The 18,557-nt window shown below is 37.6% G+C and overlaps 1 protein-coding gene across 1 annotated transcript in view; it reads left to right on the top strand.

The window, feature by feature from the left end:
• Nucleotides 1-18,557, top strand: part of LOC103077690 (alpha-2-macroglobulin-like) — a 41,043-nt gene that overhangs the window by 6,092 nt on the left and 16,394 nt on the right. The window contains exons 5-18 of the mRNA XM_007469355.1: nt 1,288-1,308; nt 1,572-1,740; nt 2,186-2,270; nt 3,606-3,726; nt 4,489-4,603; nt 4,750-4,859; nt 6,929-7,090; nt 8,484-8,705; nt 8,948-9,011; nt 10,137-10,279; nt 11,316-11,465; nt 13,359-13,526; nt 14,478-14,586; nt 16,118-16,238. Of these exons, the coding sequence (XP_007469417.1) occupies nt 1,288-1,308; nt 1,572-1,740; nt 2,186-2,270; nt 3,606-3,726; nt 4,489-4,603; nt 4,750-4,859; nt 6,929-7,090; nt 8,484-8,705; nt 8,948-9,011; nt 10,137-10,279; nt 11,316-11,465; nt 13,359-13,526; nt 14,478-14,586; nt 16,118-16,238 (1,760 nt within the window). The remainder of the gene's footprint in view (nt 1-1,287; nt 1,309-1,571; nt 1,741-2,185; nt 2,271-3,605; nt 3,727-4,488; nt 4,604-4,749; nt 4,860-6,928; nt 7,091-8,483; nt 8,706-8,947; nt 9,012-10,136; nt 10,280-11,315; nt 11,466-13,358; nt 13,527-14,477; nt 14,587-16,117; nt 16,239-18,557) is intronic.

The raw sequence follows: 18,557 nt of genomic DNA on the forward strand, positions 1-18,557 counted from the left end.
CTTGCCATAGAGTTTGCAATTCCCTGCTGATTCTGATCAAACCCATCTTTGCTAGGGTGAAGAAGGGAAAGGGATGGGAGGGAAAGAAGCAACTTTTCTCTTCTAGCTCCTCAGGCAAAGGATTAAGGCATATCCCTCAGTCTCACCCACATCCATTTCATCAGAAAATCATGTTAGGTTAAAATATATCCAGACTATGTTTTACCACATGAAGTGCTACGACCTTGTCCTGACCAGTATCACCTCTAAACAAGACTATTACAATAGCCTTGAAATTGGTCTCCTGGTTTCCACTTACACTCCTCTAGCTAAAATCAAATACCTAGCCCTTCACTCTACCAGCTTAACTCTGCTTTATTTTTATTTCTTGACACTATGTCAAATCTATCTATATCTCAAATATATATATATAAAATATATGTATCTCAAATATATATGTCAAACATATATATATGTTATATATATATATATAGATATATATATCTATATACATATATAGATATATATCTCAATATATATCTATATATATCAAAAATATATATTTCATATATGACTGTTATATACAACTGTGTTATATATATATATATGTAGATATATATCTCTATATATGTATATCTATAGATATATCTATAGATATACATATCTATAGATATATATCTCAAATATATATCTATATATATCAAAAATATATATTTCATATATGACTGTGTTTCTCATGTATCCATCCCTATTAGAATGTAAGCTCCATGAAAGCAGATCTGTTGTTCTTTTGTGCATTGCTCTGTTCATAGCACCTAGAATGATACACAGCACATGTTAGGCACTTAATAAATATTAGTTTTAAAAATGAATAAGCGTTGATAGTAGAGGAGCTATTCCCAGTCGCCCTTATTCTTAGAACTACCTAAGAATTCTGTGACCCACCTTAATATCTGGATCTGAACATGGTTACTTATAATTCCATTACTGTTGATTTCTCAATCTGTAAAATAGCATAGCAAAGGAATGTTCTTCACTGGGATACTATAAGCATTTAAGTCATATCAGTAAATACCATTCCTAATGAATGGCACATATGCATTTGTTGCTCGCACCCAGTACGTACTTAACATTACTTATTAATTGCTTGTAATGAATTAATCAAAAGTTCTGTAAAACGTAATCTGGAATTTTTCTGTGTTTTACTACAGATAAAGTTACTCTGCATAAGGCTGTCTTGCTTATAAATCAGCACTGAGAATATCTGAGAACAATTCTAAACTCCTTTCTCTCTCTTTTGTCTTTCAGATTCCACTAGTATATATTGAGGTAAGCAACATGAAACATTCCATAATTAGACACAAATAATAAACTTAGGGAAAATGTTCTTATTTGAGAGATTCTTACAATATTTCAGAAACTTGTCATTAAGGGAGAAGCCTTCAAACTCATGTAACACTAGATGGTTCCAAGTCATCTCCCTTCCCCACCCCTCCCCACCTCTTTGTGGATAACATAGGAGTCCCCATAGATTTCCTTTATTGTCTCTCATGCTCTGGGCTCTTTTGTAAATTAAATTACTGTGTCCACAGGACCCCAAAGGAAATCGCATCATGCAATGGCAGAACCTCAAGGTAGAGAGTGGCCTCAAGCAGTTGACCTTTCCCCTCTCATCAGAGCCCTTTCAGGGTTCCTATAAGGTGGTGGTACAGAAGGAATCAGGTGAAATGGCAGAGCACCCCTTCACCGTGGAGGAATTTGGTATGGATTATGCAAAACCATGGAACAGTTTTTTCATATTTAAACTTCTAGGGCCTAGAATTTGAGTTTCTTTGGAATAACTCTCTATTTCCCAGGGGTGAGATTAGGTTTGGAGTGGAACCAGTTACTCCTAATCCAATGAGGACCATCAATGATTCGTGAATAGGATGTCATATAGCATTTTTTGTAGCAATTTTTAATCTTCAAAAAAAATGTAAAACATTCTTAGTCCAGTGGAGTCCCCCATAATTCATTAAGGTTACATTGATCCATCATAGTCCTTCAACCAGGATCTCCATTTGAGAGAAAGGTGGATATATTGGAGAAGAGGGCTACCTTTTCAGGGCCCTAAAATATGATTAGAGAACTGTTATGAGAACCTGGAAATACCAATTCCCCAGAAGTTGAAAAACAATCACCAACTTCCTTTATCTCCAATCAACAGTGCTTCCTAAGTTTGAAGTGCAAGTAAGAGTGCCAAGGATAATCACCATCTTGGAAGAAGAGATGAATGTGTCAGTGTGTGGCCTGTGAGTTTATACTTTTAAAAAAATCTTTGGCGAGGGGAATTATTTAAAGGAGACTCACCCTTTGGGATATTTTGACTAGCTTGTCTAGAAGCAGTGCAGCACAAATACCTTAAATACATGGGAGCAACCCCATCTCTAGAACTTTCCTCTCCTGTTGCTTTTCTATTTCCCTTCTTATTTTCTTTCATGTCCTTTCCAAAATTATTATAACTATCATGGGGCAGGCAACTGTTCCTAGAGCTAAGCTATGCTAATAGGATTGATTCTGAAAGTAATAAAGCCACTCGCGCATGCACGTACACATGTACACACACAAATGAGATAGTGTTGAAGGGTAGTGACTTTCCCTTGACCAGGTTGTAAAGTAAATTCAATCATCAACAGATCATTTACTTGACCTTGGATACATAGTGGAAAAATAGCTCAGATTCAGAATTTGTAGAGATAGGCGTATTACAGAAATGTCATCTAACTCATCTGTCTACCTAAGGCATGTCACATACTTCTCTGAACTGCCATTTTCACTGATGAGAGTAGACATGATCTCACAGTCAGTCTTTTCCAACCTTGAAAATTCACGTTTCTAGGATCTTATTGCTCCCATCTCCAGTAGCCCAGCAGTAGCAGTACAGAAAGAACAGGCAGAGTGAAGAAACCAGTCCTAAAGACCTTCAGCTGGGTCCCTGCCCCAGCACTATCTCAGAGTAAGGTCACCAAGCTCCTGATCCCACAGAGCTGGTGAACCAATACTCTTGCAAATATAGATATAGAGGGTATTTTGAATAGGGAAGGAAACAAATACCCTCAAAACCACAGCAATTATCAATGATATATTTATGGCACAATCCCATTTTTGTAAAAAGTAAACAAGTAAAAGTCTACATGAACAGAGATGGCTACACATAGGAAGAGGATTATGGAAGGAGAGATACCATCATATTAATAGTTTATATTCCTAGGTAGAACTGAGAGCGTTTATTTCTTGTCTTTGTTTTGTTTTGTTGGTATTGTTTTTTCTCTTAAGATCTGGTGTAGCTTTGGCAAAAGAAAAATATTTTTTTAAAAGATGAAACTGAAAATTAGAGATTAAGGAAAAAAAAAAAAAGACATGGTAAAAGAAAACTGAAGTAAATTCCAGCATGTTGCACTGGAAATTTCTAAAAGAGAAGGTTCGTTACTTAGTTTCCTTGCCCTCAACACTGTATAAGCCCTGCAGAAATCAGAGGGAAGTACAGAGTCTAAGAATATACTATAGCTAAAGGGAAAATATAAACAGGTAGAAAATGGGGGTGTTCAATGTCTGATTTGATCCATTTGGCAATGTTCTTATGACAGATACACATATGGGAAGCCTGTCCCAGGACGTGTGACTATAAACGTGTGCAGAAAGTACAGTAACCCTTCTAACTGCTTTGGTGGAGAATCACATGCTGTCTGTGAGAAGTTCAGTCAGCAGGTATGTGGGAAACTTCTCCTAGGGATTAACAGCCCAGGCACTGTTGATGAGCAGTGAGTTACAACATGGTGGTAACTCAGGAAGAGACCAATCTGTAAGAGAATTCTATGCTAGCTATAGTCGTTTTTCAAAAATCACTGACTTAGCACAATAGGAATTATTTCTTGTAATTGTCCATTGTGGGTGTTCTTGGTGCACCAAGCACCCAGAATAATTGAAGTTGAACCATCTCCAGTACCTGGTACCTAAAGCCGCCTTGAGTATCCATCCAATTATGTAAAGGAAGGAGAAAAAAGCATACAAATCTTAACCACCTTGGCTGGGAAGGGTGTCAGTTTTTCTCTCTTTCTATGAGCAAGAGCTTGTCACATCGCCGCACCTAGATGCCAGGGAGCTGGGAAACACAGTGCCCAGATGGGCAGCCACTTCCCAGCCACAGCTGTAAACTATGGAAGGGAAGCCAGGCTTCGGTGAAGAGTTAGCTGCCTGCTACAGTAAGATTACCCCCCAGTTTTTAAGGCATTTCTTCACCTCATTCACTCTAGGGAATATCAGATACTAAGGAATACACCTGTCAGTTATAAGCCAGAAACTGTTGTGAGATGTAATTATAATTAATCCCTAGAGAATATTTATTGTGTTCTCATCATACAAAATTCCTAGGTTATGTTGCCTCAAAAAAAAATAAAAAATGCCACCAGATTAACTGACCACTGATTTGTCCAGTCTTATGTTTTTGTATTTTATTTCGTCCCCTCCTAGCTAAACAGCCAGGGCTGCTTCTCTCAGCAAGTAAAGACCAAGATCTTCCAAATGAAGAGACAAGGGTTTGAAATGAAAATTGAAGTGGAGGCCAAGATTCAAGAAGAAGGAACAGGTGTGTATACCTCATGGGTATGGGAGGAAGAACAATGCACATGGATTTAGTTCCTTTGCCGAACAGTGAACTGAAAGGGAGGAAGCAGTATAAGTTCAGGGAGAGCATCCTTCCAGAAGGGAACTTATTTTTTCCTTCTTTTTCAGAGGTGGAATTAACTGGAAAAGGGACCACTGAAATAACAAGAACCATAACCAAACTCTCATTTGTGAAAGTAGACTCAGACGCTAGACGAGGGATTCCCTTCTTTGGGCAGGTGAGGTATTTTTCAATTCACAAATCAAACTGTACTCTCACCTAATACGTACAACATATTCTGCTAAAACTACACCTGGTTAATATTATCTATTGATTAATATAATCAAAGGTATAAAACCACATAAAATAGATTTGTTCCTCTGTAAATTTGTACATCAAATCTATAAAACCATTCGAAAGCAATATCAAAATTAGAAGGTTTTGGGAACAGCACTGCGTGATGTCACTCAATCTCTTTCCCATGGTTTACCAGGCAGTCTCAGATTTTTATAATATTTTTTCACAAAGCGTCTCGAAATTCCTGATAGCCAATCACATTATCCTTCTAACATTAACTTTGTATGGAAATGGGTGGGTAGGTGGCTTTCATTTTTATTTTGAAATATAAAAGATTCTACTGTACCTAGTGTTTCTTTCATGGATATTATATATACATTACTTTTTCAAGTATATTTTATTTTATTCAAGTATACTTATTCAAATATATTTGTTTTATTTTAGCAAGTATATTTTAAAAACAGTACACAGAGGGGTAAAATACTGCTATTTAAAGTATACCCAGGGCTTCCCTGGTGGCGCAGTGGTTGAGAGTCCGCCTGCCGATGCAGGGGACACGGGTTCATGCCCCGGTGCAGGAAGATCCCACATGCCGTGGAGCGGCTGGGCCCGGGAGCCATGGCCGCTGAGCCTGCGCGTCCGGAGCCTGTGCTCTGCAACGGGAGAGGCCACAACAGCGAGAGGCCCGCGTACCGCAAAAAAAAAAAATAAAATAAAGTATACCCAGATTTTAAAGATATAAATGTTTTCTCTCAGATCTACAAAAAAATCTGCTACTGTTATTTTTCTGCTTACTGTTATAAGCAGATGTGCTAATGGAGCTTTCGGACTCCAGAAGTCTGAGATGAGAGTTGTATGTACCTCCATATGCGTAATTACTGTGCATCCTGTTTTTAATGGAAATATTATAAGATGTCAGCTGTGGAGACTGTAAAAGACAGAGGGACCAGGCTCCACAAAAGAGTAGTGGAATAAATTTTAGAATGTCTTGATTATGTTATGACAGCAAACATGTTCAGAAACTTTGGTCACTTCCTAAAATGAAAGTTTACTTCTTTAAATTTCTCAGAAGTATATTGTACTTTTTTGTGATTTTATTCCTGCTAAATAACTATCCTATTATCATAAGACTCTCTCACCAAAAGTGAAAGAATGAGAATTTTGTGCCTATCCTGGTCTTCCTACATACAGCTGACATTTCATTAGCAAACTTAGATCTCGTTAATCAATTACAAATACTAATCCAAGTCCGCTGGTTGTGCTTCCTTCTACCAAAAGTAGTTTATACTGAGAAAAAAAATCACCATCTTTAAAATCTGAATTGAACTACTCATCTTCTGGGTTCAGTATTAGCAGTAATTTGACTTCAGGCCCTTATTTAATATTCTATGCTTCTTTTCAATTTTACATTTTTCAGATGGGAAGTACCTCATAAAATCTACCTACCTTCCAAAAGTTTGCAAATCTAGGTCAAGAAGCAGATATCATATATAAAACTAGAGGAGCACACAGGACAATATATTAGCAATTGCTAATATTAAACCTCAGAACACTAATCAGTAGAAAGGGAATGGTCTGCCATAAAATAAGTATTTGAGGCTCAATTAAATTTGACTAATGGGTTAAAAATTTTCATTGTGGCTCTTGTGGTCTGTGACTCTCCAAAAGTTATATATAATATATAGAGTTTTCAAAATATCCACAGAATACATTTCTCAGGTCACCTCTGTTATCTCCATCATTCTCTACCCTTTTACACTATTTTTCGTCTTAGGACTGATTACCACTAAATAAGTATATATTACGCATTTATTTAGCAGCTATCTCTTTTTACTGGACCGTATACTCTATGACAGAAGGAACTTTGTTTTGTTCACTGCTGTAGCCTCAATGCCTCGAACCATGTCTGACACGTGTTGGACACACTCAGTAAATATTTGTAATAAAATGAATGTTTTGGTGTCTATTGGATATTAGCCATGTAACTGATCTGCAGCTTTTAATCTTCAGGTGCGCCTAGCGGATGGAAAAGGTGTCCCTATACCAAATAAACTCATCTTCATCACAGCAGAGGAAGCCCACTATGACTCCAACGCCACCACTGATGAGCACGGCCTGGTGCAGTTCTCCATCAACACCACCAGCGTCACGGGCACCTCCCTCACTGTCAGGGTATGTTTGGAGGGAAGTTACCAATGATGTGAAGAAGTCCTGGAAGAAAGGTTGCAACCGAAAACTGATGGCACTTCCAAGTTGTGTTTAGTCTTAGGAAAAAAAAATGCAAAACTAAAAACCAATTCAAGGTCAATTTTGAAAAAGTTTGTTAAAAGGAGGCAGTATAGTGTTGTGGCTAAAGTGGGGGCTCCACGTGTGCACTCGCGTGAAGCAACATGAATCGTGCAAACGCTGTGGGAAGCAGCGTGGCAGTCCCCCCAAATGAGAGCTACCATATGATCCAGTATTCTAACTGCTGAATATACCTTCAAAAGAATTGAAAACAGAATCTCAAAGGGATACTTGCACAGCCCTGTTCATAGCAGCACTATTCACAGTAGCCAAGAGGTGGAAGCAACCCAAATATCCATCAACAGATGAACAGATAAACAGAATGTGGTGTATATGTACAATGGAATAGTATTCAGCCTTAAAAAGGAAGGCTGTCACAGGCTACAGTGTGGACGAACCTTGAAGACATTATGCTAAGTGAAATATCCAGTCACAAAAAACAAATCGTGTATGACTCCCCTTGCATGAGGTACCTAAAGTACTCAAAGCCACAGAAATAGAAAGTAGAATGGTGGTTGCCAGGGGTTGGGAAGAAGGAGAAATGAGGAGTTGGTATTTAATGGGGACAGTGTTTTAGTTTTGCAAGATGAAAGAATTCTGGAGATGGGCTGCATATTACTTAACACTACCAAACTGTACATTTTTAAATGGTTAAGATGGTAATTTATGTTGTGTTTTTCACCACAATTTTTTTAAGTGTAGGTTCCAGAATCAGATAAATTAGATTAAAATCCTGGCTCAACTCTATATTAAGAGCAAATGACTAAGAGTTGAGTATAGACTTCACCTACTTCACTAACTCAACTCTTGAACCAACGCTATTTACAGAAAGTGTTCTCAGACCCCTAGGGTTGCAATATTACATTTATTCCTAATACCCATTTGAAACCCATCATAAATGAGGCACCTACTCTCTGATATGCAATTCTTCCGTTTCTGAGGATTAGTCTCCTCAGTGAGGTTTCATAGCTCCAGTGTCTCTGTCTGAATAGGTAAAGTAGCCAAAGAAATGTAAGCCAAGCTAATCAGAGCAAAGGATGCCTCCTTTTATGCTCTTCACAAATGTAAAAATCAATACCAACTCAAGGAGCCTCGGCCCTGTAAAGGCCTGCAATACCGATAAACAAAATAAGGGACGCTCCTCTCTCACTTTTGAGTGTGGAGCACAAGATTTCTAGGTACTAGTTAAGGTAGGATACTAAACGAACGCAATTCTGGAGCACACTGATTCTCTATGACATATAATCTATAAGATAATATTGTTTTTCTAATTCATTAGGTCAGACACAAGGATCATAGTACCTGCTATGGCTACCAGTGGCTGTCAGAAGAGTATGAAGAAGCTTATCACACTGCTAATCTTGTATTCTCCCAAAGCAAGAGCTTTGTCCACCTTGAGCCCTTGCCTCGTGAACTGCCCTGCGGCCGAGCTCAGACAGTCCAAGCACATTATATACTGAATGGACTGCAGGAGCTGAAGGAGCTCGTGTTCTATTACCTGGTGAGAAGGAAGGCCACGACTTTGACTCATCTGTAAACTCCTGTGTGGGCAAGGATTTATGAAGCTCTTTAGGCATCACTACTTTGACCTCTTATCCATGTTCCTTTTGAAAGTCTGACTTCTCTCAGGGCTAATTATTGCCAGCAGGGGCTCAATAAAACAAGCATATCACATAGAGAGCAAGACTTGGGGTCAGATCCCTGTCCGGCAAATTAAATCCCTTTTCATTTCCTTTTTTGCAGGTAATGGCAAAGGGAGGCATTGTCCGATCTGGGACTCATGTACTGCCCGTGCACCAGGGAGACAGTGAGTATTTCCATAATTCCCCATTTCTGTCATACTCAGTCACTTGCAACCTTACGCTGCAGAAATACCAGGAATAGCTTCAAATAAAGGGAGAGAATTTTCATCTAACCCCAAAAAAGAAGTTGAAAGGGGAAAGCAATAATGTTTCTTTCTTTTTTTAAACCCTTTATCAAATATTTATTTTCTTTTCTTTCAGGTTATTCTGTTCAGATTATTTAAAGTGTTTAGTTGTTTCATAATTTATGCTTATTCCAAATTTTCAAACCATAAATAGTCATGGACCTCCTTCTCAAAATGACATTTCAAAATTGTTTTAGACAATGGAGAGAAGGTAAAACTTTGGAATGTCTTCTATATGTGAGGTCTTGTGCTGAGTCATTTATATCTTTACATCATATTTCCCTTTTGAAGATAGCTATGATTTTATGAAGAGGTAAACTGGACTCTCCCCAGGAACAAATATGGAACAATATAATCCTCTGAAGGTTTCACCTATCCTAAGGGAGTCTAAAAGTTCCCTTAAGAAAATTATCAGTGAACTATTCTTTTGTTGCCACTTTGTAGCAACATAGAAGCACTATAGTAGAGAAGTTCGATGCAACTTCTAACAGTTCTATGTAGGCACCAAAAAATAAGTTGCAAAGGAGCTCAGTACTCCTCTTAAGAAGAAAGAATAGAATATCTGGTTCACAGAAAGTTAAAGAGGATATAGGGGTAAATACAATGTGTTAAACTCTTAACTATTACATCTCGCAACTTCAAGTACTATTTCCCTTCTCTAGTGTAAAATCTAGATCAAATGGTAGCCAAATGGATGTCTCCACATCCTTAGATAGCATCAGAACTTTGTATAGATGAACTCAAGCTTAAAACTGGGGAGAAATCATTATGCGATTTTGAGAGAAGAGGGGGGGCTATGATAAGGTTTTTTTTTTTTTTAAGCCAGGATTCTTAGAGATAGTCATCCATTTATTACATCTACTGTTTCTTATATCTGTTACACCTACTAATAGAGTCATCAACCAGACCAGGCTCCTAAAATGACATTGTACAGCAGAAAAGTGTTATTTCAGCCCTGAGCTGTCTAACCCATGACCACTTCCTTTCATTCTCTCTGTGCTCCAGTGGAAGGCCATTTTCCCCTGTCAGTCCCTGTGGAGTCAGACATTGCTCCCGTCGCTAGGTTGCTCATCTATACCATTTTACCTGATGGGGAAGTGGTTGGGGACTCTGCAAAATATGAGGTCGAAAACTGTCTGGCCAACAAGGTGGGTGTTTTATATCATAAATTTTTCAACATTTAAAACTAGAAGTTACTATCACTATCAATTATTTTCTACATGCAAGCACCGGGGCCAAAAGGGTTAAATGAATTCACCAGAGGTTTTCAGCAAGGTAATGGCAGATCACACTAAGAAGCCACGTCAAGAGAAAAATAAGTATCATATATTAACACATATATGTGAAATCTAGAAAAATGGTACAGATAAACCTATTTGGGAATAGAGGGCAGGAACAGGGACACAGACATAGAGAACAAACATGTGGACAAGGAGGGGGGAAGGGAGGGTGGGATGAACTGGGAGATTGGGATTGACATATAAACACTACCGTGTGTAAAACAGATAGCTGGTGAGAACCTGCTGTATAGCGCAGGGAGCTCAGCTCGGTGCTCTGTGGTGACCTAGATGGGTGGGATGGGTGGGGGGGGGCGTGGGAGGGAGGTTCAAGAGGGAGGAGATATATGTATACATATGGCTGATTCACTTCGTTGTACAGCGGAAACTAACACAACATTGTAAAGCAACTATACCCCAATTTAAGAAAAAAAAAAAGAAGCCATCCATGTCACTTGACTCCTAGTACAAAATTCTCATGCATTGTCTCTTACCATATGATACAGTTCAGAGTACCTTGTTCCCTTCTCTTATGATGAAATGTTGGGAAACATGTAACCAAGTTTATAAGACTACAAAAGGGCCAAAAGAAAAATACAAGAGCATCTAGAACCATTTGCATTCCGCCCACAGTTAGTTAATGAACACCTCACTATGTATCAAAGGTAAAAAATGGCATCTCCAATTTAATAACTTATAAAAACAGATATCATTATAATAGCTCAACTGATGAGAATCAGAGTGACAAAATAGGGAACCAAAGGCCTCAAGGCTTACATGGTGCCAAACATCAACGAAGTCAAACAAAGCGATTATGCACTGAATTTGCGGAGCACCCAGGAAATGCTGGTGAATGCATGGGTAAATCAGGAAACTTGTTTTTCTGACTTTGTCCCCAATTCCACAGGTGGGTTTGAACTTCAGCCCAGCACAGAGTCTCCCAGCCTCCCACGCCTGCCTGAAAGTCACCGCTTCCCCTCGGTCCCTCTGCGCTCTCCGCGCCGTGGACCAAAGTGTGCTGCTCATGAGTCCTGAGGCCGAGCTCTCTGTGGCCACGGTGAGTTCCGTCAGCCCCAGGGGTCAGGAAGGGCCACATCAGGGACTCAGAGCAAGGAAAAACCCTGAGTGGGATAGCATCTATTAAAGTTATATTTATCTAGGAGTTAATAGTTTTGAGCTCTTTCATGTGCACTTTTTTTTGGTGAGGAAGATATTACATATGAATATCAATGTATAAATCATGCACCACCCAAAATCTCTGAAATCCTAGAGCTTTATGAAACCAATAGTAGGAGTTTTCAAACTAGTTTTAATATTTCAAAAAGTCTAACAGAAATGCTACATATACCTGCACTTAGACTGCACAGGCTAAGTGAAATATCAAACTTCTTTTAATAAGAATTCTATCAGTTGAAACACTGCATGCCCAAGATGAACACAATTTCTGAAGGAAGATCTGTATTGTCTCTGATTAATAAAAATTAGGAAAAGTTAATTACCATGTGATAAATGACATTAATAAATGAAACCTTTTCAAATACTGGGTTAATAGGAAAAATAGCAAAAGGGTATGCTTAGTATAACAACGGGAAACTACTTAATGTGTCCTAATAGTAGTTTGCCCATTACTTCAAATTTTCAATGAGAGCAATTGGAATGACCTCTTACTGAAGTTTTTTTTCACCACCAAAATTTTATAAAGGGAAAGTTTTTACTTCCCTACAAGAGAAACTTATAAGAAAAGATCTCTTACTTTCTGGTCCTTCCAATAGTATTTAATTAAAAATATTAGAATACTTCTAAAGGAGATATTAAGTGCATAGTGGGAGCAAGGGAATATGTGGAACGCTAACATTAATGTTTTATGTTTGTATAACATAATTTTATAGTTCTCAAAGTTGTTTTCAATTATAACAATCCTAGTGGATAGATAAGGCAGAAAATTCTATTAGTTTGTTAATAATAAAGCAGAAACTTTCATGTATCTAGTAGTAGACCTGGGTTAGAACAAGGGTTCCTCTCAATCTTTGATAATGTTTCACTAATGAAACGCTTGCACCTAGTAGCATAAGTCACTCATTCAACACATATTTATTTAGTGCCTACTGTGTTCTGGGTGTGTCCTAAATTCTGGGGATCTCATAGGGAACTACTAGAAAGAAAACAATCCATGGAACTTAATAGGTGAGACAGACAATAATTATGTGATGTGCTTTGGAGAAAAATAAAGCAGAGGGAGGAGATGGAGAATGCTAAGAAGGAGCTGCCTTTGAGAAAGTGCTTCATTTCATTGTGCTACTCACTTTGCTAATCTATTCTTATCAAACAATTTTGAACTCCTATAAATATAAAACACCTACAGAATTTTTATGTTTGTCTTATTCTTCCCGTTGAAGTGAATTTGAAAGTATCATTTTCAGTATTCCACAGTTAAAGTTTTATGTATTTTATAAAGATATGGAGCATTTAGTTGCCATGAGTAATACGAAGAAAATACTGTCCTGACCTATACAGAGGATACATGCTTATCCATGTGCCTGTTTAGAACATGTTGTCCATTTACTTTGTTAAACACTGAGTCAGTTGCTAACCACCAGATAGAGACAAAACTATTACCTAATTCTGTCATCCTGAAGCGTTGCACAATGTCTCAAAAATAGCAAACCTCAATTTCTCTTAACTAAGTTTTATTTCATTCCAGCAGAGTCTAGGGTTTGCCTCTGAATTGCGTAACGAAAGATTATGATCCTGAGTACTTAGATAGGAATGTTTTAATTGTTTTTTTCCCTAAAATTATTAAACGTTTTCAAAATCATCTTCTCTGTAAATTATCTAGGCAATGGAGCCACTCAAAGAAAGTCTGGTAGTGATTATTCTTTTCTTTTCTCCCTGCACTTAAGAAAAATAAGCCACAAGTAAGTTTGTCCTTTTGCCCTTTGCATTTGTACAGGTTTATAACCTGCTACCAGTAAAGGACCTCAGCGGTTTCCCTGACCGTTTAAATCAACAGAAGGAAGACAATGAAGACTGCATCAGTCACAGTAATGTCTATATCAATGGGATCATGTACTCCCCAGTATCAAATACAAATGAAAAAGATATGTATAGCTTCCTAAAGGTGAGTCCATTATATTGCTGATGGTCAGTTCTTAAGGTTCACAAAATATCATATATGGAAAAAAAAATTTATTTTAATGCTTCCATATTATAGTTGAGGGTAATGGGACATAGAGAGGTCAAGTGACTTCTCCAAGGTCACTAATAGTAGCAGATCTACTAATAACAACAGAGCCAGGACTGGAACTTTTGGGATTATTAAGCAAGTTTTTTTTTCTTCATTCATTTCATTCATTTATAAATATTACACATATAAAATAATTACTGTTGAAAAAGGTTTAAAAACAGAATGAAATTATCTCTATAAGATCAATTTCCTTTCTACTCATGTGAACATTAAAAGTTTAATATTAGGGAGGGCATATCTGTATGTGTATGGCTGATTCATTTTGTTGTGCAGTGGAGGCTAACACAACATTGTAAAGCAACCATACTCCAATTAAAGTTTTTTAAAAATGGTCAAATGTCAGTAATTTCGTATGGTTCTACCTGATTAGAATCATTAGACAGCTGAAAAACTGTAATATTTACACATCAAGTGAAACAATGCAAGCCTCTGTATTCCAAAGAAAAAAGTCTTTGCAGGACAGAATGACCTCAGCTACTCTGAAATGTGCTTAAACCACACATACTCAGCACCAGGGCTTATGGCGCTAGCTTCCCATGTTTAAGGATGCTAGTGGTGAGGCTCAAAAGTTGGATTCTGACTGAGCTTCCTCAGTGCACAGTAAAGACGGGTGTTAGAGCGGGTGTTAGAGTAACAGTTATAGGTAATGCTGGGGTGACAAGAGACAGGGACACTGTTTGAAAGAAACAACTTCCAAATCCAAAAACACAAAAAAGATTAATATTAAGCTAGTTGGACTGTTTGTTAAATTCAATGAAAAGAAGTATGTGTATATACATATTTTATGATATTTGTGTACTGATTAGGTGATGATTTCCTTTACAGGATATGGGCTTAAAGGTATTCACCAACTCAAAAATTCATAAACCCAAAATATGTCCACAGCCTCAACAATATAAAATACAGTCATCCCAAAGACTGTTATCTTCTCCAGGTAAGAAATTAAGAAAAATTAATTGCCTATTATATTGAACCAAATAAAACAATTCTTTAAAAAAGATAAAATGTGGTGAAATTAATTTAAAAAGGACTTGTGATTTCAGACATAGAGAACAGACTTGTGGTTGCCAGGGGGGAGGGAAGAGTGGGGGAGGGATGGACTGGGAGTTTGGGGTTGGTAGATGCACACTATTACATTTAGAATGGATAAACAACAAGGTCCTACTGTAGGGCACAGGAAACTATATCCAATCTCCTGAGATAAACCATAATGGAAAAGAGTATAAAAAAGAATGTCTGTATGTGTACAACTGAGTCACTTTGCTGCACAGCAGAGATTAACACAACATTGTAAATCAACTGTACTTCAATTTAAAAAAAAAAGAATTTGTGATTTAGGTATATTAAGGTTCTTGCTCAAGGTCACATAGTGATACAAATCAAAAAATTCTGTTTGTGTCCAGCTCTCACGTATGCAGCTGGAAAGAACACAAGGCAGGCTGTAAAAAGCGTTATAAGACAGGTGCAGATATGAAGAATAAAAGAAAGGATTGATTCTGATTGAGGAATCAAGAAGTCATTCATATAGAATTTGCTTCTAGTAAATGGAGATGTGTGAGTTTTAAAAGGGAAGGGAAAGTTTCCAGGCATAGGATAATGTAAACAGAAACAGAAATGTTCACAAATTGGGACTATATTCTCACCAGTCAAGAAAAGAAGCTCTTTAACTTCCCCAAAACATCAGCTAATATCCATATTGAAATCACACTCATTTGTCAATGATATGGGCTACTTCTTTGATGAATCATATAGTAATCAATCATTTATTTATTTATGGTCTGATACTGTCAAATCATGGTTGAATATAGGTTGAGTACAAACAAAAGAGTTTGTCAAAAATCAAGGTAAACATTCAGTGAGAATCAAATGGTTATACAGAATTTAAATAAAGATAATTGTATATTTTTATTAGTATTTATAAATTATATCCTTTAATCCTTTATCAATAAGATTTGTAGTAAATTTATGTATGAACAAGTGTATAGATGGACAAGATTTGTCCCAGTGACAATCTTGTCTCTTATCTTCTGACACATTTGGGAATAAAGGGTCACATTAGGGAATAAGGAGCTTTTAAAATTCTTGATTCTCTCACTCCTACAAACGGTTTCTCAAAGCCACTGTCAAAATGTCTGGGTACGATTTTTCCTTGGTCTCGCAGAGGTGCAGAAGCTGCAGAGCCTCCCTTCTGCCTCTAGGTTTCTTTCACAGGCAATCCAAGACTCGTTCTGCCTCTAGGTCTCACTGTTCTCTGATTGTGATTCTCTTCCCCCAGCTCACTCCTAGCTTACTGTAATGCTTCAGAACTCATCTAAAAATACCACCTCCTCCAAGAAGCTTTCCCTTAATACCCAAGTGTCCTCTCCTGGTTCCTATCTATTTCATCACCCTATTTCTTTTGCAGCACTTACTACAATCTCTCATAAGCCTTATCTTTATACTTATTGTTTCTGTCTCCTCTGCAGTCGTAGCTGAAATGGGAAGAAGTCATGAACTTATGCATATAATACATATTTCAGAGCCTCCCACAGAGACTGTGAGAAAGTACTTCCCTGAGACATGGATCTGGGATTTGGTGGCAGTAGAGTAAGTAACTTCTTTCATATATAAGATGCAACAATATAGATTCCTCACAATTTTCAATTTTTAGCTAGTTTTTCAATATCCAAGTATATCTTTTGGACACATTGCTGTGTTCAGGAGAGGTTCAGTATAATACTTCTGTTATGAAGTCTCACTAATCTAATTGTATCAGAAATTTTGCACAAATGTCATTCTAAGATTTCCAGAAAATGAGCATAAGGACTAAATATAACCAAGCACTGCACAGATTAACACCTATAAGAGATCCTTCATTGCTTGGCAGTCCTGAGTTAAGCACAGGGTCAATCAAGCCAGCTCTACACAGTAGTAGTAGAATTTAAAATTATAACCCTTCCCTCAGTGGAACAGTATTTTAGAGAAAAAAATTTAATAACAATCTAAAACTACATATTTATCACTATATTGTCTATAACAGATGATACTACAACTACATGTCTAAGGAGAGACTGATATAGACTAGAATTGAAAACAGATTTGGAAAAAGGGACTTATACATTCCCATTTCAAGCCTTGATTATACTCTCCATTATTGGTATTTCTACTAAGTGCATTCAAGTCATGACAATAGAATCATTTATATAGGGGTACTCTTCCTAGAAGGGATTTACAGGTATACCTCAGAAATATTACAGGTTCCGTTCCAGACACTCCAATAAAGCGAATATCACAATAAAGTGAGTCACATGAATTTTTTGGTTTCCCAGGGCATATAAAAGTTATGTTTACACTATACTGTAGTCTATTAAGTGTATAATAGCATTATGTCTTTAAAAATGTACATACTTTAATCAAAAATACTTTATTGCTTATAAAATGCTAACCTTCATCTAAGCCTTCAGCAAGTCATAATTTTTTGCTGGTGGAAGGTCTTGACTTGATGTTGATGGCTGCTCACTGATCAGGATGGTGGCTGCTGAAGGTTGGGATGGGGCTGTTCCTTAAAACAAGACAGCAGTGAAGTGTGCCATGTCAATTGACTCTTCCTTTCACAAACAATTTCTCTGTAACATGCAATGGTGTTTGATAGCATTTTACCCACAGTAGAACTTCTTTCAGAATTGGAGGCAATCCTCTCAAACTCTGCCACTGCTTTGGCAACTAAGTTTTTGTAATATTCTAAATCCTTTGTTGTCATTTCAACAACCTTCACACCATCTTCCACAGGAGTAGCTTCCATCTCAAGAAACCACTTTCTTTGCTCATCCATAAGAAGCAACTCCTTATCCATTCAAGTTTTAACAGGAGACTGCACATCTTCAGGCTCCATTTCTAATTCTGGTTCTCTTGCTGTTTCCACCACATCTGCGGTTACTTCCTCCACTGAAGTCTTAACCCCTCAAAGTCATCCATGAAGGTCAGAATCTACTTCTTTCAAACTCCTGTTAATGTTAATATTCTGACCTCTTCCTATGAATCAAGAATGTTCTTAATGGCATCTAGAATGGTGAATCCTTTCCAGAAGGTTTTCAATTGACTTTGCCCAGATCCATCAGAGGAATGACCATATACGGCAGCTATAGCCTTACAAAATGTATTTCTTAAAGAATAAGACTTGAAAGTCAAGATTACTTCTTGATCCATGGGCTTCAGAATGGCTATTGTGTTAGCAGGCATGAAGACAACATCAATTTCATTGTGCATCTCCATCAGAGCTCTTGGGAAACCAGGTGCATTGTCAATGAGCAGCAGTATTTTGAAAGGAATCTTTTTTCCTAAGCAGTAGTTCCCAACAATGGGCTTACAATATTCAGTAAACCATGTTGTAAACAGATGTGCTGTCATACAGGCTTTGTTGTTCCATTTACAGAGCACAGGCAGAATAGATTTAGCATAATTCTGAAGGGCCCCAAGATTTTCGGAATGATAAATGAGCACTGGCTTCAACTTCAAGTCACCAGCTGCATTAGCCCCTAACTAGATAGTCTGCCTGTCCTTTGAAGCTTTGAAGTCAGACATTAACTCCTCCTCTCCAGCTATGAAAGTCCGAGATGGCATCTTCCAATATAAGGCTGTTTCATCTACACTTAACACGTTATTTAGTGTAGTCACCTTCACTAATTATCTTCTGGGTAACTTGCTGCAGCCTCTACCTCAGCACTTAATACTTCACCTTGAGCTTTTATGTTACAGAGACGGCTTCTTTCCTTAAGCCTTATGAACCATTCTCTGCTGGCTTCAAACTCTTCTTCTGCAGCTTCCTCGCCTCTCTCACCCTGCACAGAATTGAAGAGAGTTATGGCCTTGCTCTGGATTAGGCTTTGGCTTCAGGGGATATTGTGGCTGGTTTGATCTTCTATCCAG

This window comes from Lipotes vexillifer, unplaced genomic scaffold (genome assembly GCF_000442215.2).
Source record: "Lipotes vexillifer unplaced genomic scaffold, Lipotes_vexillifer_v1.1 scaffold395, whole genome shotgun sequence".
NCBI classification, from domain to species: domain Eukaryota; kingdom Metazoa; phylum Chordata; class Mammalia; order Artiodactyla; family Lipotidae; genus Lipotes; species Lipotes vexillifer.